The following is a 15515-nucleotide window of genomic DNA, read 5'->3' on the forward strand; positions in this document are numbered from 1 at the left end:
TAAAAGATGTATTTGAATTTAGGGGAGAGGAGTAGCTTAATTAACAAGTGGTATACTATGTATTTTGGGGGTTGTTCAGATATGAGTAGAAATGTGTGTGTAATTGAATTAAAAATCCATTTGGGTAGCTATAGAAGTTATAGAATTATAGACATGGAAAAATGAAAGTTTTAGGTCTTCCAGAGAGGAAAAGAGGCAGCTTAAATGTATTTTGAAGCTAGCTATATTTTTTCAGAAAATAAAAGCATGTTTTGCTTATGTGTCTTTGAAAAAGGCAATAAGAACAGAAAATTCATCTCTGACGAAAGAAGTTCAAGACTTAAAAGCTAAGCAAAATGATCAGGTAATGTATGTAGTAAATTTTTACAACTATTCTTTCTCTCATTTTTTTAAAATTAAAATGGAGTCTTGCTCTTTTGCCCAGGCCAGAGTGCAGTGGTATAATCATAACTCACCTTAACCTTGAACTCCTGGGCTCAAATGATACTCCTTTCTCAGTCTCCTAAGTAGATAGGACTATAGGCTCATGCCACAATGCTGAGCTAATTTTTATCTTATTTTTTGTAGAGATAGGATCTTGCTATGTTGTCCAGACTCACACAAACTTCTGGCCTCAAGCGGTCTTCCCCACTTAGCTTCCTGAAGCTCTGGGATTATAGGCATGAGCCACTGTGCCCAGGCTGCTCTCTTTTAAACAGTGGGCAAACTTGCATAAAAACAAGTCTGTTGTTTCTTTTTTCCAGGTTGGAATTCGTTAATTGTAGTTTTAATTTATGAATGATAATCAGTAATACAGGCTGCAGTTTAATACTGATTGTATGCCAGATACTGTAATGAATACTCCAGATAGGATGCCATTGCCTCTTAGTAGAGTGATAAAAAAGTTCTAAGTATACAAATGTAAAGTAAGACTCTAGTAAAGGAGGCTGCCTGAAATTAAGCAGTTTCCCAGTTGTATTTTTTCTATGGTTGGAATTACTGATTAAATAATCTTAACATTTACCTAATGATTTTTTTCTTTTGGCATATTTATAAGTGGCCTTAAGATTGCTTATTTTCAAATGCTATTTATTGTCATTAATATGACATTTAAAAAGTCTCGAAAAAATGCCTGGGCTTACTTTTCCTATTTGGATTTTGATTGTACTCGAAACTTTAAGGATAATGTACATTTCTATTTCTGACCCATTTCTATTTCGAGCAAACTACTAAGTAGGATACTTTCCTATTTCTAGGTTTCTTTTGCATCTCTAGTCGAAGAACTTAAGAAAGTGTAAGTGATAACATTATTATTAACTGACTTTTTTTTTTTGCTCCATCTTTTTTTGTGCTCAGAAATCTAGTTTTATTGTGCAATTAGTATAGCTGATGTATGTTTAACTTTCACTCTAGAATTTTTCTTAATGGAATATGAGAACTTAGCTGTGCTTTCCCAAATTCATATAATTAAAAAAAGATCTATTTCCAGAAACTGGGAGTCAATATAGTTGAATGGAACTTGATTCTCTTCTGTGTTCCTCAGGGTCCAAATCTCATATTTCTGATGCACTTTTGACTTAACTGACTTCTTGTGCATATAGGTTTTAGCTCTCTGTTAGGAGGACCTTTAATTTTGCCCCGAACCTGTCTACAAAGATACGTTGCTATTTTATTTAAAATGGGGAAAGGGTTGATTTGGAGAGCCATTTCATTATTTGGTGCTATTTTTATATCTTCGTGGATCTTGGTGATTTCTAATCAAATTATACTGCATTTATTTAAGGATCCATGAGAAAGATGGAAAGATCAAGTCTGTAGAAGAGCTTCTGGAAGCAGAACTTCTCAAAGTTGCTAACAAGGAGAAAACTGTTCAGGTATTGGGAGATAGAGAACTGTGTTTTATGTTTTGTTTATCAACTTTAGTTAATATCATTTAATTTCATGTGTTTGTCTGTGTATTGCATTTTATGTCAATTTCTGTGTTTCCATTGTCCAATCTTGTCTGTTTTGTCATTGTCAAGGATTTGAAACAGGAAATAAAGGCTCTAAAAGAAGAAATAGGAAATGTCCAGCTTGAAAAGGCTCAACAGGTAAAAATCCCAGAGCCATAGCATGACAGATTTATTAGTTATGTGTTATTTATGAGCTATTTGGTTTTTTTTCCTTGTTGCTCAGAAAAATCTTTTGGTAGTATGCTGTAAGCATATTGGGTGATGTGCTTTTGATTTTATTTTCGCCTGATTTGAGAAAGTGTTCTTGATATTTTAATCTATATATCTTCAAAATTTTAACTGTTAATGGTTATTTTCTAGAACTTTTTTGTGTTAATGTTTCATTTTAGTTTGTCAATTAAAAATGAAACACAAAACACTTTGGCAATTTTTTTTAATCCTCCTCCTTTAAAAAACAACTGCATGGACCAAAATGTTACTTAAATATACATTGCTCAACCTCTGTATTAGAACAAAGTTCAAGTTTCATTGGGATTTCAGACCTACATGTGATTACTGGAAATTGATGAGTTTTGCTGATTTTAATTTGATAAAGCTGCATTGAAAAAATGGTGAGATTTCATTGAAGAGATGATTGATTCATCTCATAGATTCATTCAGCAATATTTATTGTCAAAGCAATACTTGTCGAAGCACTGTGCTTGTGATTGGTGGATCATTAGCTAGTGATTGGAGATAATCTGTTGCGTGAAACAGGTAGGATGAAAAGATCATACTTTTCTGATATAGATTGAGAGTCAGAAAAGTGTCCTCCTGAGAAACTGACATCTAAGCCAAGAATCTGAAGGGCTGTGAAAAGAGAGTGGAATATAAAAGGTTTTATCAGACTGTGTGTGATTAAGAAAAAATTTAAAAAGAACAACATAGAGGACTGTTGAGTATTTGGCCTTGAAAACTGGGATGAAGAAGAGCTCTGATATGTTAGGGAGGTATGTGGAGAGTTAATATTCTAATTTTCACAACTGTAGAAGTATCATGGCTGGTCTGAGTGCAGTGGTGTTTACAACTAATCGATCACAGCCAGTATAGATATCTTTGTTCTTCCTTCTCCACTCCCACTGCTTCGCTTGACTAGCCTAGAAAAGAGCGTCACATTAGACTTATTATTCATAACTATTTTCCTTGTCCCTCCCCCTTAGTATTTTTAGTTTGTTACTTTTATTGTTATTGGAGTCAAGAGGAGGTGAACTCAAAACACATCTCATTTTGTCGTGAAAGATTTAGCTAGTTTCTTTGTAATTTGAAGTGTACACATTATATAAAGACTTATAAAGCTTAGAAAGTTAAATTGAAAGGATTATGAATTGATTTCTGTGTTTTGTATTTCAGTTATCTATCACTTCCCAAGTTCAGGAGCTTCAGAACTTGTAAGTAACATTTATCTCATTTCCTTTTACTATTTCTTTTTCATGAGTTAAATAGAAGTATAATGATAATTATAGCTTCTTGAATTCAAGTGTTGTTTTAGAAAATTCAAAAATACCAATTATCTCAAAAGTCCTTAGAGTCCTGAGTTTCTTATTTGGCTTTATCCTGTACATTTCTTTTGAGGGAAGGAGGTAGGAAGTCTTTTCATGATTTATAATTTGAATATAACTGTAAATTGAGATGTTGCTCTTCGCCTATTTTAATAGCATATGAAATTGGTATCTATTTCACATCCAGATCAATTGTAGTAAGTTTTAGATGTTGCACTTCGCCTATTTTAATAGCATATGAAATTGGTATCTATTTCACATCCAGATCAATTGTAGTAAGTTTTCCAAATTTATTTATATTGATTTAAGCAAGGTGATACAAGGTAGTGGTAGAGCTAAACTAACTTATCTGGGTATTCAGTGATGGAATGGTTTTCCTTAATCATCCTATATCTCCTAATTTGATTGTCTCCAAAATCTTATATACCTTTTTTTTTTTTTTTTTTTTTTGGAGACAGAGTCTCGCTTTGTCACCCAGGCTGGAGTGCAGTGGCGCAATCTCGGCTCACTGCAACCTCCACCTCCTGGGTTCAAGCGATTCTCCTGCCTCAGCCTCCCAAGTAGCTGAGACTACAGGTACATGCCACCACACCCGGCTATTTTTTGTATTTTTAGTAGAGACGGAGTTTCACTGTGTTAGCCAGGGTGATCTCAATCTCCTGACCTCGTGATCTGCCCGCCTCAGTATCCCAAAGTGCTGAGATTACAGGCGTGAGCCACTGCACCCAGCCTTGTATGCCTTTATATTTGATAAGTTTTAGTTTATTTTAATCAGTTTCGACTGTGAGTACTACCCAAAATATACTTTTTTCAGTGTCTAAAATTTGTGCTTTTTAAGGTCATGTAACATTTTCATTTAGAGTTCTGATTAATTTATTATCAGATTAAAAGGAAAAGAGGAACAGATGAATACCATGAAGGCTATTTTAGAAGAGAAAGAGAAAGACCTAGCCAATACAGGGAAGTGGTTACAGGTGAGAAGTTAAAAACAATAAAAAATTGATTTTTTTATACTTGATTATCAACTTAATTTACACCTGTTCTTTTTAAGGATCTTCAAGAAGAAAATGAATCTTTAAAAGCACATGTTCAGGAAGTAGCACAACATAATTTGAAAGAGGTATAGTATAAACAGATTACCAGCATATTACATAAGGAATGAGACACCTTTGTTTAATGTATAAGAAAGTAAAGATGTAAATATGTTCTGAGTTTCTTTGCCAGAAAAATTATGTTGTACCTAGTTTTGTTGCTGTTTAAATAAGTTAACTTTTATTTCTGGCAAGTCGTACTTAACTGCTTAATTTGTTAACCTGAGCCTGAAAGAATTTCCTTATCTCTACCTTTTCAAATAGACTTTTAGCTCATCCTTAACCATGTTTAAAGTATTAGTCTTTGTGCTCGCTTTGGCAGCACATATACTAAAATTGGAACACTACAGAGAAGATTAGAATGGCCCTGCGCAAGGATGACACGCAAATTTGTGAAGCATTCCATATTAAAAAAATAAAAATAAAAAAATAAAGTATTAGTCTTTAATGTTTTAAGAAATAAGTATTAAAAATTGTTTAATAAAACTGATTCTGTCCTTGCTTTATAAATGGCCCAATCTTGTATTTACTGCATATAATTATGTTTTTGTTTTTATTGGTGGGTGATTCTTATTTATATGTTGTAGCACCTGTTTTTTTTTTTTTTTTTTTCTTACTAAATGTTAGCATTAAAAATGTGATTCTGTTTCTCAGGCCTGTTCTGCATCACAATTTGAAGAACTTGAGATTATGTAAGTATGCTTTAAGCCAGCACTTTGAAGAGAAACAAACATCTCATTATTTTCCAGAATGTGCTTGAATATGATGATGAGTTTCCTGTATATCATTAACTTTATTGTTAAGTGGAAATTATAATCCAGAGGCAAATAGGCTGAGTCTCTGTTGGGTAAAATAAAGGTTCTTTAAATGCTTTCAGATACCTAGAGACTTTATTCTTTCTAAATCCATCAAACCCATTTTTTCAATTATTCTTTCTGTAAATGTAGACTGGTTTTAAGTTATTTTTTAAAACAAAGTATGCAATTATTATGGAGATTAAACTTACTTCAAATGAAAACTAGTATTTGAAAGTGTTAGTAACATCTCCGAATTAACCAGAAGATAATCTTAGCCATAATCTTGATGTAATGAATTTTAAACTTTTCTATAATTTTAAATTATTTATAGGGAAAATAGAACTTGTCATGTTAATTATCCTGTGCTGGATAGGAAAAATACTGAATCTAATCAGCATAGGAGGTGTCAGTTTTTGTAGATACTCATCTTAGAAAATGTTTGATTCTAGAGTCTGTTGTCTTAAGCTATAGCAGGTTACAATGGTGAGAAAGGGTCTCTGGACCTGATCTTTTTGGCCCACTTTAAAATTGCTTTTAACGTATTTTTCTTGGTGATACCATTAGTCTTTATTGGTATTTGTTTTAAAGAAGTGCCCACCGCCCCACCTCTCCATTTTTTCTTGAGACTGAGTCTTGCTCTGTCGCCCAGGCTGGAGTGCAGTGGCGCGATCCCAGCTCACTGCATTCTCTGCCTCCCGGGTTCAAGTGATTCTCCTGCCTCAGCCTCCTGAGTAGCTGGGATTATAGGTGCGTGCCACCATGCCCGGCTAATTTTTTTGTATTTTTAGTAGAGATGGGGTTTCACCTTGTTGGTCAGGCTGATCTCAAACTCCTGACCTTGTGATCTGCCTACCTCAGCCTCCCAAAGTGCTGGGATTATAGGTGTGAGCCGACGCGCCTGGCAAGAGGATGTTGAGGATATTTATTAGGCCTTTATCTTTCTGAAAACAAGGGAGATTATTCCATTCTTGGAGCCAAGATTGCTCATTTGTACAATTATTATTTGTCTTTTGGGCATTGTATAACTGTCAAGGTGCTTATCTCTCATTTGCTTGGGAAGTTTAGGGCCACATTTCTGGCCTGTTTCTCGTAGAGATATGTAGATCATTAAAGTAGGTAATTTTAGATATATTTCCGCCTTACTTTTTTTTTTTGCCATTTTCTTTTTTAAATTAATATACTTTATCTTTTGTGGTAGAGCAGTTTTTATATTTATAGGAAAAAATGAGAGAGAAATCCAGTTTTCATATACTCTTCCCAATTCCCCCTACTATTAACATCTTGCATTAGCATGGTACGTTTGTTAAAACTGATGAACCAATAGCAGTACATTGTTATCATTGTTATTAAAAACTGAAGTTCATAGTTTCCATCAGGATCACTGTCTGTGGGTTTTAACAAATGTATAGTGACATGTATGCAACATTATAGTATCGTGCAAAACAGTTTTACTGGCCTAAAAATCTTCTGTGTTCTACCTACGCATCCCTTCCTCTCTTCCTCCACACTCTCGCACCACCCCCCCAACCAGTGATCTTACTGTCTTCAGAGTTTTGCCTTTTCCAGAGTATCATAATTGAAATCATACAGTATATAGCTTTTCTGAATTAACTTCTTTCTTTTTTTTGGAACAGAGTCTTTCTCTGTGGCCCAGACTGGAGTACATGGAATGTAGTGGTGTCATCCTGGCTCACTGCAGCTAGACCTCCTGGGCTCAAGTGTTTCTCTCACCTCAGCCTTGGGAGTAGCTGGGACTGCAGGCACATGCCACCATGCATGGCTCATTTTTTAGAGACAGGGTCTCCCTGTGTTCTTCAGGCTGGTCTCAATCTCCTGGGCTTGAGTGATCCTCCAGCCTTGGCCTCCCAAAATGTTGGGATTACAGTCATAAGCCATCATGCTCAGCCGTGTATTGGCTTCTGTTACTTAGCAATATGCATTTAAGTTTTTCCCTTTTTATACATTTATCTGACTCTTCATGTACGCTGTTTGTCATTTTTTTCATATAGATTTATAAGCATCTTGAAATTAATTCTAGATCAAGTTTGGTGAAAATAGTGTTCAGCTCAATAAATACTTAAGACTCTATTATGTGCTTTCTGGCCTTGGGGATACCAAAATAGATATGATTTCCTATCCTGAGGAAACAGTTAAATAGATCCTTTTGATGGTGTTGTTATGCTAGAGGTCTGTTGCTTAGGATGACAAGGGCAATTGAGATTCACTTGAGCTAGATATAGAGTAAGATTTATATCAGCATTGGGTAAAGGAAAAACAGACTAAATTATACATAGCATCTTGTCAGTACAAAGGTTAGACATATTTTGTAATTTCCAGGGTCAATAAATTGTGACGAAGATTCCTAGGGGCAAAACTCCTTTCTTTAAGTGGCAATTTTTGAAATCAGTTGGTAAAATATAGTTTTGTTCTTAGTCTTTGTTTTAGAGTTTCTTCCTAGATTAAGTCACATTTGCTTAAGAAATGTTAAGTATGGCTGAGTAGAATGATCCTAGAAATATTTTTTAAAACAAACATCTAAGTTGATACAGTATGGGAAAAAGTGTTGGTATGTATTGTTTCTGCCGTCTTTTTTCTTAGGGGTGATGTTGGAGGCTGGTTTTACTTTTTTTTATGTACTTCAGTAAATGTAGATCTTTGTAAAAAATTCTAGGTTGAAAGAAAAGGAAAATGAATTGAAGAGAGTAGAAGCCATGCTAAAAGAGAGAGAGAGTGATCTTTCTAGCAAAACAAAGCTGTTACAGGTGAATATGGTCACTTAAAATTAATTATTTTATAAATTATTGTCTTTGCATGTTTTAAAATAATTTTTAACTGCTGCCAAAAAAATAGAGTATAGAGTGAGTTTCCCTCCCTCCCCGACACTAGGTCTCATTATTGGCATTATTTTTTTGAGTAAGTACCCATGCATAAAATGTGTGTATGTATGTATACTTACTTGTTTATAAAATACTCTGTTTAACTATACTAACTTGTGTATTTTGCTTCCTTCACAATTAAGAGTGTTTTTAAGATCTTTCCATATAAGCACATTTCTGCCTTAACTTTTAATAGCTTTATGGTATTGGATGGTTACATCATCTCTCTCTTTTTTTTTTTTTTTTTTTAAGACAGTCTCGCTGTGTTGCTTAGGCTGGAGTGCAGTGGCATGATCTCAGCTCACTACAACCTCCGCCTCCTGGGTTCAAGCAGTTCTCCTGCCTCAGCCTCCGGAGTAGCTTGGACTGCAGGCGCGTACCACCATGCCCAGCTAATTTTTGTATTTTCAGTAGAGATGGGCTTCACCACGTTGGCCAGGCTGATCTTGAACTCCTGACCTCAGGTGATCCACCCACCTCAGCCTCCCAAAGTGCTGGGATTACAGGCATGAGCCACCGCACCCAGCCTATATCATTTATATAACCAATTCCAGTTGATGGATACCTAGATTAGAGGTTTTTTTTCCTGCACAAACAATGCAGCAGTGAATATCCTTGCACACATTTTGAATACTTTTACTTGTTTATTTGTAACCTAGAAGTGAAATTCTGGATCAAGGCTTATGTAGGTTTTTTGTTTGTTGAAAGTCATAGTTAAATAGAAAATCAGTGTCTTCTCACCTTCATGCAGTTAGTATTCAGGGTACTTACAGAACATTGATTTGAAGTTATAGCAAATTTGTAGATGCCTATATTGTCTTGGATTATTCTTGCTGACATTACATGCTTCAGTGTTTGAGTCTGTCATATTTCTTCTCTCTCTCATGTAGGTTAATTTTAAATTTTGTTAGACAATGCTAAATAGACCTCCAAAAGTGTTTTTACTAATTTTCACTCTCACCAGCTAAGGGCCATTTCCCCTCTTCCTTTCCAACATTGACAAGGATAAAAATATTTGATACTATACTTGAAAAGATGGTAAGATCATTTTTATTTTGCTTTTGATTGTGAGAGAAGTTAAGCATTTTTCATATGTTTAAGCCATTTTTATATAAATTGTCCTTTAATTTTTCCCACATTTTTTCCACTGGGTTGACTTTTTCTTATTAATTTATAAAATCCTTTTTTTGTAATAAGGGAAATTAACCTTTTGTCATTAATTAAATGGGATGATTTATTTTCCCCATTTTTTTCTTCTGACTTCATTTGTGTTTTTCCCCTTTTTGGGAAATTAGAAACTTTTATGTACTCAAATATAAGTAATTTCCAGAGTTTTAAGTCTTGGGAATAAAGTTATCTCTCATTCTATGATTATAAAAATATATTTGGACGGGCGTGGTAGCTTGCACCAGTAATCCCAGCACTTTGGGAGGCCGAGGCAAGTAGATCTCTTGAGGTTGGGGGTTTGAGGCCAGCTATCGCCAACATGGTGAAACCCTGACTCTACTAAAAAAAAAAATACAAAAATTAGCTGGGCATGGTGGCAGGCGCCTGTATTCCCAGCTACTCTGGAAGCTGAGACAGAAGAATCACTTGAACCCGGGAGGCAGAGGCTGCAGTGAGCCAAGATCGCACCACTGCACTCCAGCCTGGGCGACACAGTGAGACTATCATCTTTTAAAAAAGTTTATGTTTTCTTCTAATGTGTTTATAATTTTTAGATTATTTATATGTCACTTATTTCAGTAAGCTGTAACGATAACATTGTAACCATTAAAAAGAGAAGGCTAGCCACATAATTAAATAATCCATCATAACAGTAGTGATTCTGCTTCCCAGGGAACATTTGTCAGTACCTGGAGACATTTTTGGTTATCACAGCTAGGGCAGGCGTGCTGGGGCATCTAGTGGATGGGTGCCATGGATGCTGCTAAATGTCCAGCAGTGCATAGGATAAACCCCCACAACAAAGAAAAACAGCCAACCCAAAATATTACTAGAGTTGAAGTTGATTTGAAATGTCAGTTCGTACTAAATTCTTAGAGCTATTTGGGTATATTTCTGGATTCTATTTTGTTCCATTGAAACATGCAAACTCTGCTGCTAGTACTAATATAAATACTCTGATTTCATCATATGTTTTAATACAGAACTTATTACACCCCTTAAAATTATTGCTATTTTGGAATTTTTATAGCTTGTATGATCTGTTTCCAAAGTTTATGTGGAAAAAAAATCTGTTTAGATACTGATGTCTACTTTTTATTTAATTAGGATGTACAAGATGAAAATAAATTGTTTAAATCCCAAATTGAGCAGCTTACACAACAAAACTACCAACAGGTAGGTGCTGTTAGATGTCTTGCCTTTCATTTGTGTGGCAAAAAATTGGTATAACCAGTGACATATAAGTATTCTTGCCATTTGTGCATTTTCTTTGAGAGTAAAGTGTGTTGTTTAATTTATGTTTATCAAATTTTATACAAAAGAAAGCAATTTGCTATGTCACATCTAAAGTAAAACAATCTATAAAGTGTACACAAATAATGTTATTATCTATATTTCAGATATGTTTTATATCCGTGTGTGTTTTCTGATCTTAGAATTCTTAGCAAGTCAGTTTAAATACCGTAGAGGTTGGCTTAAAGATACGTGTACACATTCTATCTCCCCTCTTCCCAAATGAAACAGTAACTGGAGAGAAACTAACAAATGTATCATAAGTGATAGGGCAGGGCACAGTGGCTCATGCCTATAATCCCAGTACTTGGGGAGGCAGAGGCGTGTGGATCATGAGTTCAGGAGATCGAGACCATCCTGACTAACACAGTGAAACCCCATCTCTACTAAAAATACAAAAAATTAGCCAGGCATGGTGGCATGCGCCTTGTAGTCTCAGCTACTCAGGAGGCTGAGGCAGGAGAATCACTTGAACCGGGGAGGTAGAGGTTGCAGTGAGCTGAGATCACACCACTGTACTCCAGCCTGGGTGACAGAGTGAGACTATTCCAGCCTGGGTGACAGAGTGAGACTCTGTCTCAAAAAAAAAAAAAAAAAAAGTAATGGTCTACTACTATTTAAAATAGCTTTTCAAGTTATAATTCTGCTTGGCAAAAACAAAAATGTGTTTTTGTAAAAGATGCTACCCCAAATAGCCTTTAAATTAATTTATGAATGTATATGGATAGACACTATAGTATTTTGAGAAACAAATGGCGTCCTTGCAAACAAGAAGTTTGAGAGATTATAGTCATCAAGGAATAAATATCACATGTGAAGGTCTTGTGTACCTTTGCATGTTGACAACTTTTTGTTAAATGTGAGGAAACTTAACCTGTCCTAGTTTTCCTTTTGATTTCATTTCTGGTATTTTTTTTTTTTTAACTTTTGGAAGCTTAACATTTTTATGTAGTCAAATATGAATTATGTGGTATGAAAATTTAAGGTATGCTTCCATGCACATAGTGAAAAATTGATAAATACTTATTAAGTGAGTTTATGTCAAGACAGTGAAGGTTGGATTTAGCATTCAATACATTTTACAGATTTGTACATGTTTTTGTTAAAATCACTTAAGTCAGGGTGACTGGCATATGAAATATGTACTATTTTTACTTTTGTTGTTTTCTTAATTTATATCTGAGAAAAGCTTCAGTATTTTCGAAGTCTTCTGAAAAGTTTTGTTTTGAAATAACATTCAACTCTTTTAATAGGCATCTTCTTTTCCCCCTCATGAAGAATTATTAAAAGTGTAAGTAATAAGTTTGATTCATAGTTTATAAAGTGGTAACTGTTTCTATGTGTTAAACAGTTCTCAAGCAATTTAGTGTAACTGCAAAAGGCACCTGATTTTTACAGTTCTATTTAGATATCTTGAACTGCAGTTTAGAGTTGAGTGGTACCTTTGACTAAAATGCCTTTTTAATGGTGTTTGCATTTGAATATTTCATTGAGGGAAATGTTTTTGTTTTTTAGTTATTCAGAAAACATCAAGTTAAACTATGCTTTGCAGGTTTTACTAAATCACCTTCTGTTATCTCAGTTATCTTACTGGGTCTTCTTCTAGATATGATTGTTTAATTGAATGATGCAAATTTTGGCTTAGCTTTATTTTTTTAAAGAAATTTTAGGCTAGATGTGGTAGCTCACACATGTAATCTCAGCACTTTGGGAGACTGAGGCATAAGGATTGCTGGGCCCAGGGGTTTGAGACCAGCCTGGACAACATAGTGAGACCTTGTCTCTACAAAAAATTTAGAGATTCCGAGTGTGGTGGCATGCACCTGTCACAGGTCCCAGCTACTCGGGAGGCTGAAGTGGGAGAATGTTTTGAGCCCAGGAAGTTCACACCATTGCATTCCAGCCTAGCACCAAGAAAAATATAGTATAATCTTTATGATTATTTTTCTTGAGATTTTTTTTTCTTTTGTTTTAACTGAAACATTTTTCTTGTTGGCCTTTTCTCTGTGAGGCTACATTTAAGGTCATTTCAGATAAGTTTGTTTCAACATGTTAAAATGTCAACCACATTAAGTATATTAATGGATGATGGAGGTTGTCTGTCAGGAATATTGTTAATTTCTTTTTAAGTAATCTTCCATCTTGGTTTGTTTACATAGTTGCTTGTTTACTAGGTTAGATTTATTGACTGTAAAATCGAATCTTGAGTTTGACTGTATAGAGCATAGGTTGGCAAATATTTTCTGTAAAGGGCCTGATAGTATTTTAGGCTTGTGGGACACATAGGTCTGTTTTATATATGTGTATGTGTATACATATACAAACAAAACAACACTGTAAAAAGTTCTTAGTTTGAGGACCTACAAAAACAGACTGGAGTGGGCCCATAGCCCTAGTTTGCCAACCCCTTATATAGAGTCTTATTCTTAGGGAAGAGCTATCTGTCATTTAACTTTCTACTCTAGCCACTCTCAACTACAAGAGAATCCCGTTATTAATCTTTTCCATTGCTTTCTGCATTTTGGGGAAACAGTTCCAGAAAAAAACATTAATGCTAAGATTGGTATGAAAATGACAAGAAAGCACTGAGCTCACTTCAGTATTATACTTTTGTTGTAGGTTAGCCATTTAAAGCTATAACTGATTACCTTCAGGAAAAAATATTTAAGGGACTGCTTGTACATCACTTTTAACTCCTCTGAAAATAGCTACTGTGTACTGACCCAGGTAAAAATAGAAATAGCAACAACAGTTCCTATATTCATAAACTGTTTCTTAAGGGATGAGGTTTCTCTTTAGTACAAACCTGGGCATGCCATATTGGGTATAAACTTTTAATATTAAAAGTCATTTCTGAAATTCATAGGATGTGCTTTCTATGGTAAACCGTAGGTAGACTCTTTAGTTAATGTACTTTTCAAGGTACCATGTACTTCATATTTTTATTTTGTAGTAACAAATGTTGATAGGTGGGGATCTAAGTTGTATTACTGTTTACCTAAAATCTTGCTACATGTATTCGTGTTCTGGTTTAGAATTTCAGAAAGAGAGAAAGAAATAAGTGGTCTTTGGAATGAGTTAGATTCTTTGAAGGATGCAGTTGAACACCAGAGGAAGAAAAACAATGTAAGTAAATAGCAGAATGAAGCTTTTCTTTATAACTTTAACATTGAAATATGGTTCAGGAATTTTTTTTTTAATCTACTTTTACTTTAGATTTCTTAATCTTTGTAAGAATGTACTATTTTCTGTGTGTAGCTTTTTTGAGGGGGGGCATTATTGGAGAACGGTTTTTTTTTTTTTTTTCAGTAAGTGAAAAGGTGAATTCTTATTCTTACATCATTTTAAATGTTGAAGTTATGATTATTACACCTTTAGTTTTTTTAAGAAGCTGAAAGTGCAATTGACTTTTGTTGAACTTTTATTTGGAAGAACATGTTTTTCAGCTTGATACTTTAAAATCAAAGATATTTCCTCTTACTAGATTGGACTGGCCTTTTTGTGAACTAAAAGTAATGCCAGTATTCAAACCCAGTATACTCAGTAATGAGGTCTTTTCAAAGCCTTCTGGAACCTCCCCCCTGCCTTTTTTTTTTTTTTTTTTTTTTATTAATTGTTGTTGTTGTTTTTAAGACAGGGTTTCATTCTATCACCCAGGCTGGAGTGCAGTGGCATGATCTCGTCTTACCGAAACCTCTGCCTCCTGGGTTCAGGGGATTCTCCTACCTCAGTCTCCCGAGCAGCTGGAATTATAGGTGTGCACCACCACACCCAGCTAATTTTTTTTTTTTTTTTTTTGGTTTTACCATGTTGACCAGTCTGGTCTCAAACTCCTGACCTCATGTGATACGCCTGCCTTGGCCTCCTAAAGTGCTGGGATTATAAGTGTGAGCCATGGCGCCTAGCCAGAACCTCCCATTTTTAACTGAGAGGTGGCTCAAATTTTGGTAATTAAGTGTGTTAGAAGCTTTAGAACCTGAATACATTTATATTAGAAAGAGAAGGGATAATACTTTTAAGAAATATGAATTCTAATAACTTACTGAATAGACAAATAATGAATTTAGTAGAATTTCTTAAATTTTCTCATACCAGAGTGCAACTCTTATAAGTAGAGTCCAAGCATTCTTGCTAGAGGAGGAATTTTTGTACACTATAGTGTGATTGCTAAGACTTGAGCAAGGATAAAATGTTACTGAAATCTAAGGGAGTATTGCTAATAAATGGATGTATGTTTCCTATGTTTCAAAGTTTGTGTTAAATTGTTAATTTAACAAGTTGACATTTTCTTATACCCCTGAGTTTGTCAAAATTAGGTACATGAATTGCTGTTTGTGTGTTGGTATAACAGTATTAACAGCACTGCTTAGCCAAAAAACTTGAGGTGAACTTGCTGATATACTGCTAACATGTTAACTGTGTTTTATTATTGGGATTCTGAGATAAGGAGGGCATGGTAATGCAGCAGCAGCAGCACTGGAGGCATTGAACCCATGTGAAAAGACCCAGGACACTGGAGACCAGCAGATTGCAGTGTCAGTCTTTCCTTCTAGTTCTGCCGCTTCTTTTTCTGTGTATACTTGGCTCAGTTTCCTAACTTATTGAGCTATGGTATCTATAGAATGGGAATAAATACCTCATGGGGTTGTTGTAAGGGTGAGAATTTGTGAAGTCCCAAGTACGGTGGTTGGCATATGTTAAGTAATAAATGGTGATTATTGGTTTTTAATTTTTTGTTGTTGGTTTTTATCTGTTTAGATTTCCATTCTGAAGAAAGACTGAAATATAGCAGATTATATTTGTGAAGGAAATGCTGTTAAAA

The 15515-nt window shown here is 34.7% G+C and overlaps 1 protein-coding gene and 1 non-coding gene across 17 annotated transcripts in view; both read left to right on the forward strand.

The window, feature by feature from the left end:
- Positions 1–15515, forward strand: part of KTN1 (kinectin 1) — a 110708-nt gene that overhangs the window by 73095 nt on the left and 22098 nt on the right. For 8 of the 16 annotated variants that reach the window (XM_064365892.1, XM_064365896.1, XM_064365898.1 and 5 more), the window contains exons 21-32: positions 275–343; positions 1236–1273; positions 1763–1853; positions 2001–2069; positions 3321–3358; positions 4353–4443; positions 4521–4589; positions 5215–5252; positions 8029–8119; positions 10508–10576; positions 11947–11984; positions 13729–13819. In XM_064365892.1, the coding sequence (XP_064221962.1) occupies positions 275–343; positions 1236–1273; positions 1763–1853; positions 2001–2069; positions 3321–3358; positions 4353–4443; positions 4521–4589; positions 5215–5252; positions 8029–8119; positions 10508–10576; positions 11947–11984; positions 13729–13819 (792 nt within the window). The remainder of the gene's footprint in view (positions 1–274; positions 344–1235; positions 1274–1762; positions 1854–2000; positions 2070–3320; positions 3359–4352; positions 4444–4520; positions 4590–5214; positions 5253–8028; positions 8120–10507; positions 10577–11946; positions 11985–13728; positions 13820–15515) is intronic. The other 8 variants (XM_064365894.1, XM_064365900.1, XM_064365902.1 and 5 more) reach the window with 1 other exon arrangement.
- Positions 4867–4972, forward strand: LOC135270439 (U6 spliceosomal RNA). Its single transcript, XR_010338619.1, has one exon. It is a non-coding gene; the product is annotated as a U6 spliceosomal RNA (small nuclear RNA).

This window comes from Aotus nancymaae, unplaced genomic scaffold (genome assembly GCF_030222135.1).
Source record: "Aotus nancymaae isolate 86718 unplaced genomic scaffold, 86718_ANA_hifiasm-v0.15.2.pri h1tg000062l, whole genome shotgun sequence".
In the NCBI taxonomy this organism is placed as follows: Eukaryota; Metazoa; Chordata; class Mammalia; order Primates; family Aotidae; genus Aotus; species Aotus nancymaae.